This window comes from Ahaetulla prasina, chromosome 3 (assembly GCF_028640845.1).
Source record: "Ahaetulla prasina isolate Xishuangbanna chromosome 3, ASM2864084v1, whole genome shotgun sequence".
NCBI classification, from domain to species: Eukaryota; Metazoa; Chordata; class Lepidosauria; order Squamata; family Colubridae; genus Ahaetulla; species Ahaetulla prasina.
Window position 1 is genome coordinate 31,474,928 of NC_080541.1, and position 14,666 is coordinate 31,489,593.

Genomic DNA, 14,666 nt, shown 5'->3' on the forward strand with positions numbered 1-14,666 from the left:
CTGTACAAAATTATGTCATTTATGAAAAGAAGGGAATTTCAGCATGATAGAATTTAGCTAAATGAATTCAAGTGTTCAAGGCTTGAAGATCAAGCCTATTGCGAGGTACTGAAAGAATTTGAAAATGTGACCACAGAACCATTCTCAATAAGTTTTGAAGATTAGTCAGATCCTTGAATACTGAATGAGAACAAATGTCATCCTCTTCAGAAAGGGAAGGAGGAAGACATAAGCAAGAACAATGCTATAAATCTAGTACCTTTACTAGGTAAGGTTCTTGAACAGATTATGAAACAAACATGTTTCTGAGCCCATGGATAGACATTTTACATTTAATAGGATCTAGGAGGGGTATATCATAAATAAACCATGCCATGCTAATTCTATAGTATCTCTTTCTTTCATAGAATTGCTTAGTACTTCAGGAATGCCACAGACACATTATCACTGGTCTTCAGCAAACTATTCAACAGAGTACCTTCTGATGCTCTTCATAAAATGGTAAAATATGGACCAAATGATGCTCCTTGTCAGCCTCCACTCCACTCCAAGCTTCATTCTACTTGTGTTCTATGTGTGCAATTTGTATTCAGTAGTTAGATTGCAATGTCAGTATGTTAATGTAAAATAACCATGGACCTAAGATGTATACTATCCTATTCAGATTAAGAGAAGAGGGCCCTTTAAGAGTGTCATCTGACATAAAAGAAGGAGGGTGCGGGGAGCAAAGGTTTGAAATCAGCAGACACCCGGCCTTTCCAACAAACCCTGCATTCCTGAGATGATAAACTGCCGGAGACCTTCGGAAGAAGATTACGGGGGGGGGGGGGGCGAGAAGGAGCTGGCATTGGACCAGGCCTGCCTGACCTTTTGTGGGAAGGAGGGACTAACGAGGGGATATGGGATGTTAGCCATATTTTGTCTCAGATTCAACTTTAAACAGCTGTAATCCGGATGTATTTAGTAAAAGTACTTTCCTTTATTTTCAAATGAAGTCAAGGTGTATTCTTTCCTAAATATAATCAGACACAGCCTGACACTCCTGTTTTATGAAATTACAATCAGCTTAATTATCATACCCAAAGATAATCAATGTTTCTAGTGTGAAGGAAAGCTTAATGTAAAGTGGCATAAACCTCTGTTCTTGGCCCTGTGTTGTTCAACATTTTTTACCAATGACTGGGGTGAGAGAGTTGGAGAGACACTTAAAAAGGCCAAAAAGCAGGGGTGAAATGCTCCCGGTTCTGACTGGATAACCTGATCCAGTAACAACGGCGGCAGGTGGTTTGGAGAACCCGTAGCAAAATTCCCTCCCCCCCCATGCCCAGCTGAGCCACACGATCATCAGAGGTTTTTTTTTCTTTTAAGAGCATTTTTTCTTCGGCTGAAAAAATGCTTTTAAAAGTTAAAAAAAAAGCTTCTGATTATCGCGTGGCTCAGCTGGGATCGTCAGAACCTTTAAAAGCATTTTTTTACCAACTCTTGGGCCAAAGAGATTGTAGAAAAAATGCTTATAAAAGTTAAAAAAAAAGGTTGGCCACGCCCACCCAGTCACATTCACACACCCCCAATCCACACCCACAGAACCAGTAGTAACAAATTTTACATTTTAGCACTGCCAAAAAGGCACAATGCCACTTTGGAGTGTATTAATAGAAACACAGAATCCAGATCATAGGAAGCAACTGTTGCATTCAACTCTGCCTTCGTTAGACTTCATTTCTGAGCATTGCCTTGATTTCTGGTACAGTTCAAAAAGAAGAGTAAATACAAGTGCAAAGGATAGTTACCAAGAAACCAAGCCCTATGGGGAACGATGAAAGGATCTGGGTATATCAGTAGTTCTCGTCTTACAACAGTTTATTTAGTGACTTTTCTAAGTTACAACACGGAACAAAGTGACTTATGACTGTTTTTTACACTTAACACCTTTGTGGCATCACCAGAGTCACGGGATCAAAATTCAGATGCTTGGCAACTGACTCATATAGTCATTTGTCAGATATGCCCTAGTAAAACCTACACTGAGCGGAGGGATAAGACTAAATGACTTCCATGGTATTTCCAAATCTATCACTCCATGAATCAACATCAGATGAGCACCTCTAACTTGAATGGATAAGACTAGATAAGGGAAGCACAGAAAAAAGCTCTTAGAAACAGTAATTGAATGAACTCTCTGCCAACCTTCCCCAACTTATTCTGGCTGTCCATCATTTCAGAAGAGAAGTAACTCTTTCGATATGCCAGTCACAGAACCTGTGTATTTTTGCATACTAAATCATTTTGTATTGTGTACTTGTAAGTATATTATTATTATTATTATTTATTCAATTTTTATACCGCCCTTCTCCCGAAGGACTCAGGGCGGTGTACAGCCAAGGTAAAACAGACAATGTAATATACAATTAAAATACGAATTAAAAAACTTATTACATAATTGGCCTAAAACTTTGGAACATAAAAAGTAAAACCCACTAAAAATTAATAATAAAAATTTAAAACCAATAAAATTTAAGCCAGCCCCGCGCGAATAAATAAATGTGTTTTAAATTCGCGGCGGAAGGTCTGAAGGTCAGGTATTTGGCGTAATTAATATGAAAATTTAAGTAGAAATTAAAATTAACATTGCCTAACTGTCCTGTGAAGCTAAAGAACGATTGCCTTAGATTGCAAATGACGTTGCCCCCCCCCCCCAAACAATCTGTTTGGAATTTCAACATATTCTGACTGATTTAACACATGAAATTACAGAACACTTTTCAGAGTGACAGGAACAATTCACTGAAGCAACTCTTATGACTGAGAAAAAAAAATCTTTCATGGAGACAACTTAGCAAGACAGGCTAAAGTTGAGATTTTGCTGCCAATATGCTAATAGCATGTTTCAGTTTAGTTTCTTTTACAGAGCCAGTTGATGTAGTGGTTAAGCCATCAGGCCAGAAACTGGGAGACCATAAGTTCTAATTCTGCTTTGGGCACAATGCCATCTGGGTGAGCATGGACCAGTCATTCTCTTTTAGACCTAAGAAGCAGGGAAACTGCTGCGGAAATCTTGCAAGAAAACTGCAGGGACTTGTTCAGCAGTTGCCAGGAGTCAAGACTGAAGGGGAAAAAAAATACAGACTATCAAGACTATCAGATGTTATAGCTGAAAGAATAAATCTTAAATAAACCTAAGAAGGAAATGTAGAAATGAAGAGAGCAAGAGGAATCTATTGAGAAAGAAAGAATATAGTAGAAGGGTACAAAAAAAAAGTGATATGGAGAAGAAGTAAAAGGAGCAATGATCTAACAGAACAAAACAATGCATATACCCAAACCAAGATGGCTCTGATTTACAAGAGTGCGTGTAATATTCAGCATAACTTTTCCAAGACCTTGACCAGTTCCAGTACCCAAGAAGGGCAACAAGAGACTTATACCACACTTGTTTTTCTTTGAATATTTTGAATAGAACACATTACCCAAAAGGTTCTTCTTGTATTTAAGAGCATCTGAAATTGTCTACTTCTGGGGTGTCCAAACTTGGCAACTTTAAGACTTGTGGACTTCAACTCCTAAGGCTGGCTGAGGAATTCTGGGAGTTGAAGTCCACAAGACTTAAAGCTGCCAAGTTTGGACATCCCTGGTCTAATTCTTTACAACAAGTAGGAATTATAATAGTATACAGCCACAAACAGGGGAGTAATTCAGATGGTTAAAAGATAACTTATCTTACCATGTATGAGCTAGTATTTGTGTGTAAGAGAATAGAGGAGGGGTCAGGAAACCAACATGAAAATGTTAGAATATTTAAAAAAAACACTGTAGAATAACTGCATTCTGTTGCTTTCTTGGTGTTTTTATGTTAGTAAATCAAATTATGCAGCCAATAAAATCAATTCAAGCTACTGAATAAATAACCTTACGTTTATCTAGAATAATTTTTTTTTCTTTTTGTTCACATGTGAACAAAAAAATTTAGCCAGTGAATCGATGACCTTAAGGATAGTAAATGTTCTTACCTGTACACTTGTAATCTGATGCGACACCTTTGAGGACAGCATCAAACACAGATATTTCCACTCTTTGTTTTCTATGATGACAGCTTAAGATAAAAGACGGTTGAGATACAACCAGGTGCAAAAATGGCTCTAACCGCAAGTCTCCAGTTCCTCTGCGACCAGGCTGCCGGACAATAGTTACTCCCAAGGCTTGTCTAGCAGATGATCTTGTAGACGCATGAAGACTTTCCAGAGATATAAGACCTGCTTTTTTCCCAGAGGGCAATGAACTGTTGCAGTTTAGAAGATCATCTGCTGTTACTGATGAAAAACCTGCTTTGACAGATTTCTTGCAATCATCAACTGCTTCTGGAAGGTTTAATGAACTTTTGATGGTTTTTTCACCCTCTTTTTGATCTTCCTGTGATTTTGATTTAAGTAAAGTAGTACATGAATAAGTCATGAAGGAGAATCGGCTGGCAGTAATAAAAATGTCAAATGGAATAAAGTTCAGGTTCTTCACTATAGAAGAATGGCGGGAAGGTTGGGCAATGCGATGTTGGCTGGTGCCGCTATGTTGTTCTATTTGGACTATTCTGATTTTAACACTGTCACTGCCAATGCCACTGTCCTGGGCTCCACTATAACGTGAAGATGTTTCAGCTGTAACCCCATCAGATATATCCATCTTCTTCTGTTCCTGTTTGAAAACCTGGAAAGGAAAACACTGCATCATAAAATTGATACTCCCAAAGATTTCCATTCCTACATTAAACACTTGCTATATAAATAAAAAAAAATCAAGTCAGATACATTTCTGTAAAAAAGAAAAGTTTGCTAAATTAAGTTTTGAAACAGAAAATCACTCATGAAAACTTATCAGGTGTTTAGTCCAGAGAGAATGATGACTCATAATGACAATTTGGGAGAAAGATGTACCATGAAGAAAATATTTCTAAGTTCAAATAATTTTTATTCAGATGCTATAAAGATACAATGTCATGATGCAGTATTGAAAATCAAGTAACTGAAGAAATTAAACTGTTTTAAGCATTTAGATTTAAATAAAACTAAAATCTTGCTATTGTATTTTCTTGTGATATTGAAAAAGGGCACAATATCAATTTTATAAGTCAAAGCTGGCATGATTTATTAGAGGGAAACATCAACCTCATAACTGTTTTCTGTTTCATTATTGCATTAGATACAACACTATAATTTATTTTTTAAAATAAATTGGATCTTATAGATTTTGTGTTTGTAGACTAGAAGCCTTTGGTAGAAACTCAAGGTCCTCTAGCTAGATCCATATGCAAATGTATCTTTGTGAGGTGGAACACTGCAGATAAGTAAATCCTTAAAAGTAGCAGCAGAGCTATAAAAAAGGGTCTGTCCAATGAAAACAATTAATATCGTAATTTTCAGGTCAGATACATTTAGGCTAGAAGATAAAAGAATTAGCACATTGCTAGCCTTGTGCTACTTTAACGTTTGAAACCCTGACAACAGTTTTTTGTTCCTTAACATCTAAGGATAACCTAATATTTGCTGAAAACCTAATTTTTAAAAATTAAATGTTAGGTTGCTCTATAGTAGGGGTATCAAAGTCACATCATCACTGCAGCGTCACATGATGTATCGGGACTTTTTCCCCCTTTGCTAAACCGGGCATAGGCGTGGCCCGCGTGTGATGCATCTGGCCCATGGGCCTGGGGTTTGACAGCCCTCCTCTATAGCAATCCCCATGAACATCCAATCTATCTAATTACATCAAATTTAAGCCTAAAAGTATAAATAGGCAATTATATACTATAAACTAATGAAGCTTCTTCACTGAGTAAATGTACCTTGATGAATGTATCTTTTCTTTTATGTACACTGAGAGCATATGCACCAAGACAAAATCCTTGTGTGTCCAATCACATTTGGCTAATAAAAAATTCTATTCTATTCTATTCTATTCTATTCTATTCTATTCTATTCTATTCTATTCTAAAAAAGATTCCAGCTATAGAACAAGCCAATTCAGACTCAAATATTCAACCTTACATCAATGCATAATCCTGCATCACATTTTCACAAAAATATGCTCAATATGCCCACCAGTCTGTCTTCATCAATCTGAAGACAGCATTTGATATAATGCTGACCTAAAGGTTTTACAAGAAATCGGCAGCAGCCAAACCTTGCTTGTAATATATTTTGAGTAATTATATTATTCTGTGATAAATTTTATTCTAATAAAATAGAACAATGCAACTAATATTCTAATTCTTTGTTTCAATTAGGCCAGCTTTGCAGCCAAAAAAGCTTAAAGTTAATTATTCAAAAAGAAGGCAGTCGTACACAAAAAAGCTCTGACTACGAACATAAATGGTATCCAAACAGAACAAACCAAGTGATTTAAATAGTGGTCCTTTAGTTGAAAGCAACAAATTTGAGAACTTTTCATCTTACAGGCTTCAAAAGTGCTTATTAGATGTGATAATCGATCAGGCTTCTGTTTCAGCAGCAGTTGAACTTCAGACCTAAGGCAATTTTGCTTTTATTTAACAATGCAAAATTCTGTCTTTATAAAGACATATTATCCTTAGAAGTAGTTCAATACAGATTCCCCGTACTTCTCAATTATCCCTAATGTTCTAAGACTTTATAAGGATCTTCTTCTCTATCATATCATATCATATGAAAATCTGTCACCTGAGATTATGGCCCAATTCATCCTTGTAGACAAATTATTTAAGAAAAAAGTTACAACTAATGGTGTCCCCTGCTACAGTCTGTCAGCTTAAGTGCTAAAAGCAATGGTTCTGAAGAAAAGCATTTCTGAAATTAAACAATGCATTCTAGATGAATTGAAAAATCTAAGCTTTAAATCATGCCTTAGGGAGCTTTTATCGTAATTCTTTCCTCATTTAAATGATTTTTTAAAAAAATTTCCTCCCCCCCAAACAAAAAGGCGTCCACACTAATACTTTTTAATGGCATATCCTCAAAGTAAGCAAAGAACTAGTTTAGTAACATCTCTTATTCAATTCTTCATTACATAACATCAAAAATAGCCACCAAAACAATAGCCAATGTCCTGTGGCATTGTCTATTACATCAAATCTGGCAATCTACATTGATAAATCCTCTTCTTATTAAGGATATGGTTTGACTGAGACAAAGATTAAATAGGACCTACTAGCTGAAATGTCTATGAGTTTTTTGCTCCACATAAATAAAATAATTAAATAAATTTTGGTCTCTGTCAATCAAATTATATTTAATATTGTTAAATTTCAAAAACTTAACTGATTTCTAAAAAATGAGACAGAAATCTATCAAGCGATACTAGTAGCTTCCTAGTTTAATAGCAATAGCACTTAGGCTTATATACCACTTCATAGTGCTTTACAGCACTCTCTAAGCTGTTTACAGCATGTTACCCTCAACAATCTGTGTCTTCATTTTACCGACATCAGAAGGATGTAAGGCTGAGTCAACCTTGAACTAGTCAGGATTGAATTCCTGGCTGTGTGGGCACAGCAAGCCTGCAATACTGCATTCTAGCCATTGTGTCACCACAGCTCCTTTAAATCATATTAATAACCACCCAGGAAAATAAAATATGTTGTACATTTTAACTCTGTTAAGTGTTAACTATGAGTCACAACACTGAAAAACTCAGAGGACTTTGATCAACCCGATGAAAGATGAAAACCGTAGACTGGTATTATAGAAGCAGACCTACAGAATGATTAGCTAGGCAATGTCTCACAAGACTTTAAAAGTAGGGTAACATTTATGCATAGCAACTCTCCAGCACTTTTCCAGAGTGTTGAATGTGGAAATTCTAGGAACTATAATCTCAATACATCTGGAGGGCATTGATTTTGGAAAGACAGACATAAAAGCAGTGGTGAAATCCATTTTTTTTTTACTACCGGTTCTGTGGGTATGGCTTGGTGGGCATGGTGTGGCTTGGTAGGTATAGCAGGGGAAGGATACTGCAAAATCTTCATTCCCTCCCCACTCTAGGGGAAGGATACTGAAAAATCCCCATTCCCTCCCCACTCCTGGGGGAAGGATATTGCAAAAGCTCCATTACCACCCCACTGGGGCCAGCTAGAGGTGGTATTTGCCAGTTCTCAGAACTGCTCAAAATTTCTGCTGCCGGTTCTCCAGAACCTGTCAGAACCTGCTGGATTTCACCCCTGCATAAAAGGCACCAAAACCAAGTCATCATCCCACCAGAATCCTTCTCCATTGTTGCTTTCAAGGAATCAAAGGAAGCAAATGATATTTCCAGAGAAGAATTAATTTAGTGAAGCATATCTAGGACAAAGTCACATTTCAGAAATGATTTTAGTGATTTTTTAATTTTTTTTTTAATATTTTCCAATTTGAATTTTATAGCCACTGGAACTAATATACATTTGAAGCAGGCACAAATTGGTGATATTAACGCTGTTTGAAGTATGTTTTAAAGTCTTTCTATTTTATGTTGGATTAATTTTAGTATGGACACTTAGTTAAAAATTGGTTACGTTCTATAAAATATCACTTGACAAAGGGATGACTGTTTTTGGCTCCAATGGATATCTTCTGTTTAAAAATATTATTTAAATGGTATAGCAATTTGATTAGCAGCTAATTCAGGAAGTCTGGTTGATTTAAAAAAACAGAATTTATAAACTCAAATATTAAATTCCCAACGAAAACATTAAGATCAATATAGAGATGCAACTGAAAAAAACAACTTGGTAGAATTATTAATCTAGACTAAAATTTTCCAAGACAACCAAAGATCAATGTTCACTAGCTAAAACAACACTAACAATTTTCCTCTTGATGGCCTATCTTGGCACATAAAGGATATATATTTTTTTGCAAAGAATCTTCAGTAGATCATGGCGTCTATGGAAAGACACAGAGCCTTTGAGACCTGCTATCAATGTTCCTTGGAGGATGTGCAACCATACACATTACTTGGGATTTGAAGCTATTAATTTTAAAAAGCCAGCTTCATAATAAATCCAGGAATCAAGTGAATATCCTTTTACATTAGTGAACAATTCCAAATGTAAAAACTTTTAAAAACATCCTCTTGCTTTGTTACAAAAGAAATGGCCCAATACTTTAAAGATGTCAAAAACACCAATATCGGCTTCCTGATAGCAAATGTAATGGTAACATTTATCATTGAACTGCATTTATATCAGTTCACTCACTCTTTACATAACCCATTTAAAATGAACAATAAAAGTTTTCTTTAATTAGCTACTGGTGTGCATTAACATGATCATGATTAAACCATAAAAACCAACTGTACATTACTCAGGCCCGCTATCACATGTGTTTCAAATTATTTTAGCTGAAAATGTACTTTGAGTCTCTTTTAAAAGTTCAATCTTCTGCTTTCAGAGAATTAAATGCATATTACTGCAGTGGAGAAGATAATGTTTCAGACCTCCAGGCATATATGAAACACACTGGCAGCACATTAGACAAAATGCTTTACTTATTAGATACTTCCTATTCTAAACAGTGTCATCAAAGGCTAAAAACAAAATCCATATAAAAGCTGCACAATGCTTCCACACAGAACCTGTGCCAAAATCCCTGTACTTTCCAACTAATGAGGAAAGGATGTGCACTCTTAACATTTGAATGTAAGATTTTCCAAGCATTTACTTTAGGAAACAGTACTATTGATTCCATATGGCTTATGTTAAATGAAACTGTATTGGTAAAATAACCTTTAAGATATCTGGCATGATAACCATAATTAAACAGTATTCAAAGGAGTAAAACAAAGGAGAATTTAGTTTCACAATGGCTAATTAAAATAAAATGAAAAAACACAGCATGTCCATTATCAAGATAAATTGGTAATTTTAAAAAAAGTACTTAAAATACTGTTAAAATATACTTTAAAGATAAAATCTAAAATGCGAAGGGAAATACTCGTAGTTTGGCGAAGAAAAATAGCATATGAGTTGGATTTTTTTTTACTGGAAATAATAGTTCTAAATGTTTGAACAATAACCAGATGGGTCTTAAATCAGAGGAATTCTACAGTTTCTCTGTCAGAAAGAATTGCAATGTGAAAAAGTTTTCAATTGCTGAAAAATGTCAAGTTGATAGTTTACTTCTTAGATGGCTTCAATGCGTTTTCCCCATTCTTTCACATCACAGTAGTCCAAAAGAGAAGGTGATGAAAGCTATGCTGGTAGCTAGGGAATTCTAGCAAATTCTTCCTTGTCATGTGTTGAGATAAGTGACTTTATAGCTTAACCCCTTGAATTCAATAGCATTTAGAGAAGATAAAGAGATAAGGGCTATAATCTATATCCCCTATCTCCCCCTATATATATGCTGTTGCTGAGCACCTTAAAACATCAGTTCAAATAATTTCAAATAAAATGTTTTTTAATAATTACTCCAGCCAAGCTAGGATATTAATTATCCTTTAAGTTTAGGGAGCCATGTTGCTCTAATTGGAGTATTTTTGTTCAAATGTATGAACAGTATCTCATAAAAATAATTCATTTTTTCCAAATCTTAGTAAAAGAAAGGCATAAGCAGCCAATTAACACTATCACTTTGCACCAGCAAATACATTTTTCAAAAAAGGAAAATTATACTGCATTTCAATATGTTGTATAATGCTAAATTTACAAACAAGAAACAGAGGAAAGCTGCGTACCCAGAAGGTATAATAGTGAAACTAAGAGGTATACAACTGTATGTGATTTCTATTAATTCTTTAGTAAATTCGTTCAGAAACATTTGGCGATTGCAATATTTATATAAATTACAAAACTATATCTCCTGATTAGATTTCATTTTCCTATGAGATCCTGCTTGTAATATAAATTTTAAGTGTTTTTTTCTTTGCAGAAGTGGCAATAAATTTCAGATCTCCTAACTTTTTATCACGTGGCTAAAAACTCGTCAGAGGTGTTTCAGCTTAATCTATTTGGCAGATAAGAATGAAGCTATACACAGTAGTTAATTGCCAATTTTTAGTGCCAAATTGAAAAAAGATCCCTAAATTAATGATTTTTTGGCCAATGATTTTTGCTTGGGGCTTTAAAGTAAAGCAGTTGTCATATGTTTATGCATTGGTCATCTCTGGCCTGGGAATCAATGATGTCTGCTTTGTTATTTTGCGATAGATTCTGTGAACAATTTAAAATAAATTCAGTATCTCAGAAGTATAAGGTAAATGGTATTTTAAAAATGCAAGATGAGCATGTTCTAAAAATACTGGCAAATTAGACCTTCACTACTGTAACACCTCCATCTTGATGGAACATAATCTGCATCCAATAGTCAAGTTTAAGAACTTGGAACAATGCATATAATTCCAGTTGAGAGTCTGCCACAACATGAAAAAGAAAGCATTCACTTTCCTGTTGCTGAAGCAGCAATGAACAACAGCCAAAGAAAATCCTATCTTTGCAAATATTTCATTATACCAGTCAGAAGGTTCTTCTTCATTGATGAGTTGAAGTACTATTCATCCATACATGTATCAGCAGAAAATGACAGTGGTGAAATCTTCTATTAATTTCTTAATCAGTACCATTGCCAATTTCTAATTTGCCCATTGCATGTGAATTGACATATTGCCTAATCATACTCCAACAGGGTGCATTATGCAAATGAACTGGTTTAAACCACTAGTTTTAATATCCCTTCCCCCTCAAAAGTCCCTCAGGTGGCAACCTGCTCCCAACCCAAAGTAACTGGTACAGAGTTCAAAATCTTTGAGATTCTCTGCCTTTCCTCTTGATAAATAATAGCTAAACACTGAGGAGTGACTGGGAGCACAAAGAGAGCTATTACACATAGAGACAACATTATTTTTAACCTTCAAGTTTAGAAAAAAGATCATTTAATGACACATTGCTGTTGAACTTAATAATATTTGCAAATCTAAATGTCTGCAGTTTTCTTAGTTGAGCTCCACAAGATGAGAACCATTGTTTTGTTTGATCAGGGGACCCTACCACTTGGATGAATAATTGTCCCAAATTGCCATATGTATTCTATCTTAAACATTCTATAAGACTTTTCTACTTGTCAGTAACTAATCAAAAGAGGTACTTGAGCTACATAGCTCTCAATGATTTGTCGTTTCCACAGGTGAAATGATCTTAATCACATAAATGCTTGTTGGTGTTTTGAGTCTATAAAAAACAAGAATAAAGGTGTATTTTTAATAAGAGTATTAATTTTTCAAACGACAAATAATAGTTAATGGCAATATGGGGCCAGAGTAATAATAATAATAATAATAATAATAATAATAATAATAATAATAATAATAATAATAATAATAATAATAATAATAATAATATTTTAATTTGTATACCGCCCTTCTCCCGAAGGACTCAGGGTGGTGAACAACCAAGTAAAATACAACCACAGTCAAATACAATATTAAAAATAGCCCTTAAAAAACTTATTCAATTTGTCGAAAAATTTTAAAATACAAATTACACCCATAAAATTGCAGAAATTTAAAACCCAATTAAATAAATTAAAATTTTAAAATCAGGCCAGTCCAGCCATACGAAATAAATAGGTTTTAAGTTCGCGGCGAAAGGTCCTAAGGTCAGGCAATTGTCGGAGTACAGGGGGAAGCTCGTTCCACAGGGTAGGAGCCCCCACAGAGAAGGCCCTCCCCCTGGGGGCCGCCAGTCGACATTGTTTGGCTGACGGCACCCTAAGGAGTCCCTCTCTATGGGAACGTACTGGGCGCTGGGAGATAGAAGACAGCAGTAGGCGGTCCCGTAAGTAACCCGGTCCTAAGCCATGGAGCGCTTTGAAGGTGGTAACCAATACCTTGAAGCGCACCCGGAAGACAACAGGTAGCCAGTGCAGACTGCGCAGGATCGGTGTTACGTGGGAACTCCGACCCGCTCCCTCAATAACCCGCGCAGCCGCATTCTGGACTAGCTGAAGTCTCCGAGTGCTCTTCAAGGGGAGCCCCAGTAGATTTTTTTGTTGTTTATAAATATTAACATTGCAATATCTTAAAATATTATTATTTTAAGATTTGAATAAGGTTTACTTTAAAGTTGTAAGGATGGGAAAGAGACAAGGAAGGCAAAAAATAAATCAGCTGTGAAATGTGGGCTACTTTGTACAATGCAGTTTTTGTTGCATTTTATTATGTTTCTATAAACCTCACTGGGTCTGGAAACATTGGCTGGCATGCCAATTAATTAAACTAATAAGAGCGTGATCGTAATGAAAGAGGAAGAACAGGGGGAGGTAATAGTTTTCTAGTTAAAAGGACATTTTTCTTGAAAATAGCACAAAAATCCTATATACTGAAACACAAGCCACAAGAGAGCTGCTTGGTGCTCTCTGAGTGTGGTTGTGTTTTTGCAGACATTTCATTACCCAAACTAGATAATATCATCATTGCTAGTGCTGACATCACAAGGAGTAGCACTAGGACTAGTTTGGGTAATGAAACATCTGCAAGAAAACAGCCAGGCTCAGAGAGCACCAAGGACCCCTCATTTCAACCCAGAGTTACAAATATTCTCCTTTATTGGTACAAGCCACAAGGCCAGAACGAAACAGAGCATGCTGATGATTAAATTAAATTAAAATTTGGGGCCATACCACTGCAATATTTTGTACAGATAAGCAGCAGCCCCAAGTTCTAATAAACAGAAACGTGTAGAAGAGAAAATGAACAAGTGGTGTCTGCTTATGTGTATGTGCGCATGTGGTTGACAGCTGTACAGGTCAGCAATTATACAAGCAGATATTAGCAGTTTTTTGAATTTGATTCACCAAATCTTTTACGTGCTGCATATATATTTGGAGCTGCCCATCAATTCCATAGTCTAAATATAACATACAATATAACATGCTTTAAGATATAATGAAAACAGTATTTTGTCATTTCATGTAATTTAGAAATTGCATGAAATTTAGAAATAATTACACATATATCCTACGTGGGAAAGTTCACATTACCAACAAGTAAAAAAAAATCCTAAATGTCAAACTTTCATTTCTTGTTCCAGACTATTTTTTTCAGTGAAACAAGATTGAAGAAACAACTAACATTCTAGATTTGAAATGAAACATTTTACTTGGATGATTTATTATGGGAAATATACAACTCTAAAGGTATTGACAGATTGTGGTAATTTCAAATCAGATGACATTCTAGAGGGAATACAGAATTTTTTAAAATTTATTTTTTTATATGTGTGTTCTCAGTCTTCTCAATTACCCCTCTGTCATACTCTACTTCAATAGAAATTGCTAGCCAATTAATCTGGTTCAACAAAAAGTGAAAGTTATGGCTATGAATAAAAACTCATTGTGTTGCAAGAAGCTATAATCATAAACATTTAGATTCCTTTAGCAGCTGGCAATTCTAAGCTCTGCATATTTAAGACTTTAAGCTAGAAGTTTCTAATTTTCCCTACTTTAAAAATATAATCCTGGAAAAAAAACTTTATTATTTCAAGGCAGGGCTAATTTTCTTCATCCGTATTATGAATTGAAATTTCATCTATTTTACTTTCCATTACCGGTAGTTTGCTTTACATACTGCTATACATTACAATTTCTGCCAGCCTAGCAGTTCGAAAGCAGGTAAAAAATGCAAGTAGAAAAATAGGGACCACCTTTGGTGGGAAGGTAACAGCGTTC

At 35.3% G+C, this 14,666-nt stretch overlaps 1 protein-coding gene across 4 annotated transcripts in view; it reads right to left on the reverse strand.

Moving 5' to 3' along the window:
* Positions 1 to 14,666, reverse strand: part of VPS13B (vacuolar protein sorting 13 homolog B) — a 357,489-nt gene that overhangs the window by 134,399 nt on the left and 208,424 nt on the right. For all 4 annotated transcript variants that reach the window (XM_058175718.1, XM_058175717.1, XM_058175719.1 and 1 more), the window contains one exon: positions 4,008 to 4,698. In XM_058175718.1, coding sequence (XP_058031701.1) covers positions 4,008 to 4,698 — 691 coding nt within the window. The remainder of the gene's footprint in view (positions 1 to 4,007; positions 4,699 to 14,666) is intronic.